This window comes from Bidens hawaiensis, unplaced genomic scaffold, assembly GCF_021521415.1.
Source record: "Bidens hawaiensis isolate Kalapana, Puna unplaced genomic scaffold, B.hawaiensis_p1.1 tig00067212_1, whole genome shotgun sequence".
Lineage (NCBI taxonomy): Eukaryota > Viridiplantae > Streptophyta > Magnoliopsida > Asterales > Asteraceae > Bidens > Bidens hawaiensis.
Window position 1 is genome coordinate 34,850 of NW_027501910.1, and position 7,184 is coordinate 42,033.

The 7,184-nt window shown below is 40.5% G+C and overlaps 1 protein-coding gene across 1 annotated transcript; it reads left to right on the top strand.

Moving 5' to 3' along the window:
• The first annotated feature begins 5,392 nt into the window (after positions 1-5,392).
• On the top strand, positions 5,393-6,034 carry LOC143604882 (uncharacterized). Its single transcript, XM_077081219.1, has one exon. The coding sequence runs from the start codon at positions 5,393-5,395 to the stop codon at positions 6,032-6,034; it is 642 nt and encodes a 213-aa protein (XP_076937334.1).
• The last annotated feature ends 1,150 nt before the right edge of the window (positions 6,035-7,184 follow it).

Consider the following 7,184-nt stretch of genomic DNA (forward strand, 5'->3'; position numbering starts at 1 on the left):
AAATTCACAGTGCATTGAAAAATTATTAGCGAGTACAGGTTAAATGTAAAAGAGTTCTAGCATTCTAAAAGCTTCAAAGGCAAATGATTGTAGTTTTCTAGTACTTTGCTACCCAGATAACAAACTGTTGTCTTAAATATAAGTGTCAATGAACTATAATCAAATTAGTCAAGGCACAGGATCAATAAACACTTTGTTACTGTAGAAAAAAACTGATTCGAAAACTAATTACAATAATTCTCTATTGATCACACATTTAAAGCCTCTTGCCCTCTTCTCAAGCCTTATATTTAGAGCGGACCGTCCCTGGCCTGATCACCTAGTAGGCCCGAATTAAAAATAAAACAAAATAAAGATATTTTATATAATTTTTTTGGAAAAAATATCTACTCTTTTTGTTTAAACCCAATGACTCAACTCATTTAAGCCCATTTAAACATTAAAAAAATAATAATAATTAAATAAATAAAAATAAAATTATGCATAACACAAATCATAAACCCATTTAAAAATTAAATTGAAAAACCCTTTTACTTAAAGACCCAATTTTATTTTTGCCTTCGGCCCAAAAATTTTTTAACAGTTCTCGGAGATGGCCTGCTTATATTCGTGGATCTAATCCTAACTTGTTGACCAAGACATTACCATATTAACAATATTATAATTAGGAAGCTAAACCAACTTGTCGGTCCTTCCATATACACTACTCGTGGATACGGTCCGGAATCACCAACAATTAGGCACACGAACAAAGAATAACTAGCAAATTAGCCACTTACGATATCAAACACCAAAATGCATATAATCAATCATCTTTCAAGTTCCACATATGCAAATAAAAAAAATGTAATTATGTATTGTAAATGAAACATACAAAATTAGAAACCAATTACAGCTTAGGTTTCTGAATTCAGATCGGCGACTAGGAGAGTGCCGAAGCGTTTTTGGAGGGAAAATAAGTGAGAGAATTGGCGGGAAAAAAACACACCGATTTATCATTTTTAGCTAGTGGTTTACAAGATGGTACTTGAAGTATTATTTAACTTACAGCTTCAGTCCTTTTGGCTTTTATACTCTTTGGTTTTCGGTTTATACTTTGAAAACCTAGAAGCAATTTGGGTCCACGTAGGTGAGGTCAATGGAAGAAGAGGTGGGAGACTGTCCAAAGGCAGAGAAGATGCTCGATCGGACCCATGAATGCGGAGGACAAAGATAAGGGCAACGTCCAACTGGTTATTCCTCAAAAAGGATCTCTGGGGGTGCAAGCTTCAGAATATTGTGGATGTCTAATTGGCTAAAAAGAAAAATATCTCTGGGGGTATCTTTGGCTTGTTAAGGAGGATCCGCAAGCATTGGAAAAACATCTCAACGGTGTTCGTCTGGGCAATATGAAACTCGTGGCAAGAAAGAAAGCAACGGACGCCGGAGTAAATCATCAAAGGGACAGAGTCTCTGGTACCAACCCATCCATGCAAAATATTCGGACTCCCACTGGAAGGTCTTTTACGGGCGATATCATTTGTTTCTCCGATGTGTGGTGGCCGAATGTAGACATTCTTTCCAACATTCTGTATTTAATGAACCTTTTCAATTGTTTTACCAGATATGTTTAACATTCTAGTTCAATTTCAAAACAAGGAGGAAGGTGAGAATTTTCTATAAGGAGGATTGCCTGGGCGAGATGGTGGGATAATTCCTACGTTCAGAATCATCGTATTGCAAAGATTGGAAGAACCTTGTGGCCGTACGAATGCTCAGATGAAGAGAAGAACGTATCCTGTGTTCTGGTGAATCATCTTAGGTTGCTCGTACGGACACTGTTGTGGATGTTGACAGCTCTTCTACTGTTCAGAAGGGTGGAGCTGGGCCTATTGAAGTTGAGCCGGTTAGTGGTGGGCTTCCTTTGCCTTCTGACTACCTTTTAAATGGTGGTGGGTTCATCCCTTCTAGTGAGTCCGCAAGTGGTGGCCCAGTTAATTTATTAGGCTTGGAAGGTGTAGTTGATGGGTGTCTGAGTGTAGTTCCAGATTTAAACTTCATTCCTGCGCCTTCTGGGTCTGAACAATTGACTGGAGGTAGGAAGTAGAAGGCGACGAAAAGGCATAGTGGATCGCTACCTCTCTCAACAATGAGAGGGAGGCACGTGATGAGGGATTCGATTTTGAGAAGAGCAAGGTCAGTCTCTGTTTGTCATAGAAAGTCGGTTTCCGTGTGTTCTTATGTTAGGTCGTCGGATTCCATCGGGGAAGAAGTTCTTAGCACGATGAGAGTGGGAAAATGCGGTGGGAATTTCGATGAATGGTAACGAGCAGGCCGTTCGGGCCTCGGTTATTGGAGATGGCGTTAGAGGGGGTTTAACATGAATTTTATGACCTTGAACTGTAGAGGGGCAGGGGCGAGAGGGGTGGAGAAATTGGAATGGATTCATAATTTAAGGAAGAGACACAATATTCATTTAATTTGTGGCCAGGAGACTCAATTGGTAAATCATTTGGATATCCCGTTTGATAGTTTATGGGGAAACTCTCCTTTTAATTTAGAGGCGGTTGGGGCAAGTGGGAGATCGGGTGGGTTGTTTTGTGTTTAGGATCCGGATAGTTTTACCTGTACCCATGTCGTGAAGGACTCTAATTTCATTCTAATCTTAGGAAGGTGGGTTGGGATAGATGATCAAATTAACTTTGTAAATGTGTATGGGCCGAGATCCCCGGTGGATAAAAAGGATCTTTGGTCTCGTTTGCTCTCTTTGAAAACGAGTATTATGGGCTGGTGGGTTCTCTTGGGAGACTTTAACGAGACTAGGGTCAAAGAATAGAGGTTGCCTGTGTCGGGATGTGATTCGGATATGGCAGATTTCAACAATTTTATTTTGGGAGCAGGGCTTTCCGAATATAATATGGGTGGCAGAAGGTTTTCTTAGATGAGTGATGACGGGTGTCATTTGAGCAAAATTGATCGTATTCTTGTTTGTAGTAGTTTCCTTTCCAAATGGCCGACAGGGTCGGTAACAGCCTTACTGAGGGATTTTTCGGATCATTGCCCGTTGGTTTTTTCTGCTATATGCCAGCGGTATGGTCCGACTCCCTTAAAATTTTTCAACTCTTGGTTATCTTGTGAGGGGCTTTCAAATATGGTCATGAGCTCCTGGAACAGTGGCATGTCGTGTGATTCAAAGGAGCTAAATTTGATGCGTAAGCTTAAAAAGCTTAAATTGGATATCAAAGCGTGGAGATTTGGATTGAAGGATATTGAGGGGGAAAAGTTGGTTTTGTTGGGAGGGATAATAGGAGACATCGAGGCGCAGGCTGAGATCTCGTCACTTTCAGACGAGCAGAAGGCGTTAAGGATCAAATCTAAAAAGGAGGTGTCCGAAATAAATCGGAGAAAGAATTTGGACATGCGCCAAAAGGCCAAGGTTAGATGGGACGTGGAAGGAGACGAAAATAGTAAATTCTTTCATGGTTTCATCAATGGAAACTTAAAGAGATCGACTATTAATGGTATTTCAATTAATGGTAGTTGGGAGACAAATCCAAAAGTGGTCAAAAATGGTTTTTTTTTCTTTTTTTGCTAATAAATTTGATGAGAAGGTAACAATGAGACCAAGTCTTACAAATAGCAATTTTATGAAAATTCCTGAAGAGGATTCTTTGTGGCTTGAAAGACCTTTTTCTTTTGAGGAAGTTAAAGAGGCGGTCTGGGCTTGTGGGAATGATAAATCCCCAGGACCGGATGGATTCACTTTCAAATTCATCAAAGCTTACTGGCATGTGATGGGGCGAGATTTTTTTGACTTGGTGAAAGATTTTGAGCAGGTTGGTTTCTTAGAGACCGGGTGCAACTCTTCCTTTATCTCTCTTGTTCCGAAAAAGAAGGATCCTATTGCTATTAGTGACTACCGGCCGATAAATTTAATTGGGTATATGTCTAAGGTTATTTCCAAATTTCTTGCTTTATGCATTCGAAAGGTTATTCCATTTATTGTAGGGGCTGAGCAAATAGCTTATGTGGAGGGGAGGAACATTCTAGATGGGCATTTGATTGTAAACGAAGTGGTTTCGTGGATAAAAAGCTGTAAAAAGAAATGCATGTTGTTTAAAGTAGACTTCAATAAAGTGTTTGATTCGGTTAACTGGTCTTACCTGGTCTCAGTTTTGGATCAGATGGGTTTCGGGCTCAAATGGAGATCTTGGATTGACTCGAGTCTTCGTTCGGGCAAGGCTTCCATACTTGTTAATGGCTCGCTGACTTTGGAGTTTGTTTTTAAGAGAGGGGTAAAGCAAGGAGATCCTCTTGCTCCTTTTTTATTCATCATTGCCATGGAAGGGCTTAATGCGGTCATGAAATCGGCAGTTCATTTGAATTTGTTTAAAGGTATTCAATTGCCTAAAAATGGCCCGGTGGTCTCACATGTGATGTACGCGGACGATGTAATGTTTTTAGGAGATTGGAATGTTAGCGACTCGGTAAATTTGATAAGGTTACTAAGGTGCTTTTATTTAGCTTCGGGGCTTAAAGTTAACTTTAATAAAAGCAAAGCTTTTGGGGTTGGAGTGACAATTCAGGAAGTCCGCTCCATGGCTGCTACTATTCACTGTGAGTCGGCTTCTCTCCCGATAACTTTTCTTGGGCTGCCCGTGGGGGCAAATATGGGTTTGACAAAACACTGGGACCCGGTCATAGATCGTATCAAAAAAGGCTCAACGGATGGAAGGCTAGCTCGCTCTCATTCGGTGGTAGGCTCACTTTAGTTAAGGCGGTTCTTGGTAGTCTACCTCTTTTTTATCTTTCGATGTTTAAAGCTCCTATTATGGTTCTTGAAAACTTGGAAAAGATTAGATGGAAATTTCTATGGGGTGGGTCGGACAACAAACAGAAAATACATTGGGTTTCTTGGTCCAAGGTGGTAAAGCCTAAGAAGTTTGGGGTATTGGGAGTGACTGATCTCTATAGTATGAATTTGGCTCTCTTAGCCAAATGGTGGTGGAGATGGAGGACAGAGAAAGATTCGTTGTGGGCTAGATGTATCAAGGCCATTCATGCTACTCGTCTACACTTGGATGGGAAGATGGCTAGAGACTCACTTTGTAGAACGTGGCAGAAAATTTCTAACATTGGAACCTGTTTCTCTTCATTGGGTATCCAATTGAAATATCTCTTTGTTAAGGAGGTGGGAGATGGTGTGGATACGAGATTTTGGTTAGACGCATGGTTGTGCAAGTTCGCTTTGAAAGATTTATTTCCGGATCTTTATAAAGTGGAGGTTCGTAAAGGATGCTTAGTGAGCGAAAGGTTGGTTTTTATTGGAACAGAGATGGTGGATACGGCGTGGAATTGGTCTCGGGTTAACCTTTAGTCCACTAACCTTGCCGACTTGGATGACCTACACCAAATGGTAGTTTCTTACTTGTTCCATGCTGGAAAGGCGGATAAATGGAGATGGATAGGGGATGGTTCTGGTTCGTTTACGGTTCAAGGGGCGAGAGAGGTAATGGCTGATTCATTGTATGGAGAAGATACGGGCTCTTTGCGCTCGTGGGATAGTTGGATACCGATCAGAATCAACTGTTTCACTTGGAGGCTTTTGCAACATAGAGTGGCGGTGGCTGTTAACTTACTGGCTAGAGGTATGAGCTCGGTTTCCCCGAATTGCCTATGTTGTTTGTCAGTGGAAGAATCTGTGAACCATGTTTTTCTTGATTGTTCTCGGGCGAAGGAGATTTGGAGGGCGGTTTCTATGTGGAGTGGGTATGATGTGACAGGTTTCAAATCTCTCTCGCAGCTGGTTCAAGTAGCGGAAGAGCCCATAAATGTTATGGGCAGGAGAATTCTGAAGGCGAGTATCTTTGTGTCTATGTGGTTCATCTGGAAGCAACGAAATGCGAGAACGTTTGACCACCGGCGTTTGTCCACAGATGCAATTATGGAGGAGATAATGCTAAACCTTTTTGGTTGGATTAAGTCTAGGTCCTCTAATAAGGAGATTGCTTGGTTAGATTGGATTAATTCTCCTTTATCCGCTGTAACAGGTTGATTCTTTCGAGTGCTTGATTTTCTGTTTTGTTTTTGTTGGTCTCGTCCAGCTTCCGGCTGGTGGTTCCATCGTTTTCTCTGTTATAAAATTTGCTTGCTGTTCAAAAAAAAAAATTTGGGTCCACGTCGATAATGATTAAAAATAATTTGCCAGCTAGAGAGTCATACCAACATGTGCCGTCTGTCGACTTAAATCTTACTAAAAAAACTATATTATTATTTGAATATGAAATCGGTTCTTACAAAAGTTATTTTTCACATGGTAATTTTTAATGTTTCTATGCTAATTTTTCGCATGGTTCATTACTCCAACGCAATGCCCGGGTACATTAGATGTGTGTATTAGTTACAATCAAAAACCAAGATGGGCTAATTTTACACGCTATTTTTGCAGAAAACAAATACAGGGACCAAGCAGCGTAAAGTGACAACACTAATACTTTTTCTTGCATGATCTTGGCATAAAATTGTTAAATTTTTGAAATAATCAGATTTGATTTCTTATGCTGCAAACTTTATATGCTGTGACACATACTTTTTATAATTACGATCCGGGTTGTTTTATGGGTGTAGTGGCTCATATATTAGAATGATCGAATAGTAGTTTGAACAACTATAAACAACATATTTTGTGCCGCCGCATCTTGGGTACAAGTAAATTCTACTATAGGAAATGCCGCTGCCATAACAAACTGAATCCCTGTTGCATTACCTGTCGTAACGCGCGGGCTCTCTTAATAGTTTTAATGATAGCAAGTTGTATTAGAGTCTAGACTCAAGAACCAACCCAATGTTGGCTCAATTGTTGTTTGGCCCAAGTGTAAGGCCCGGCCCAAGAATAATTAGGGTTTTATTATATTTGGTATGTCTTGGCTAGCAAGTTAGGTTAGTCTATATAAACCGAGTTATGATTAGAAATTAGAATAAGAAGTTGGTGCAACCAAGTTAGGGTTCATCAAGAGTCAAACCGAGTTAGGGTTTGATAGTTTGTAATCAGTTTTTTGAGTGAGATTTTCTGATTAATATAAACGAGAGTTAGTCGTTTAAGCCGCCGCTGACCGGAAGAAGACCGTCGCCGCCTACGCCGGAAAGAAACCGTGGCCGACGACCAAGTTCATTGGGTCGTTGTTGCTGCTCGCCATCGGTTTTAT

Excerpts from the sequence above, each read along its gene's own strand:
- LOC143604882 (XM_077081219.1), top strand. The coding sequence starts at position 5,393 with ATGGTAGTTTCTTACTTGTTCCATGCTGGAAAGGCGGATAAATGGAGA.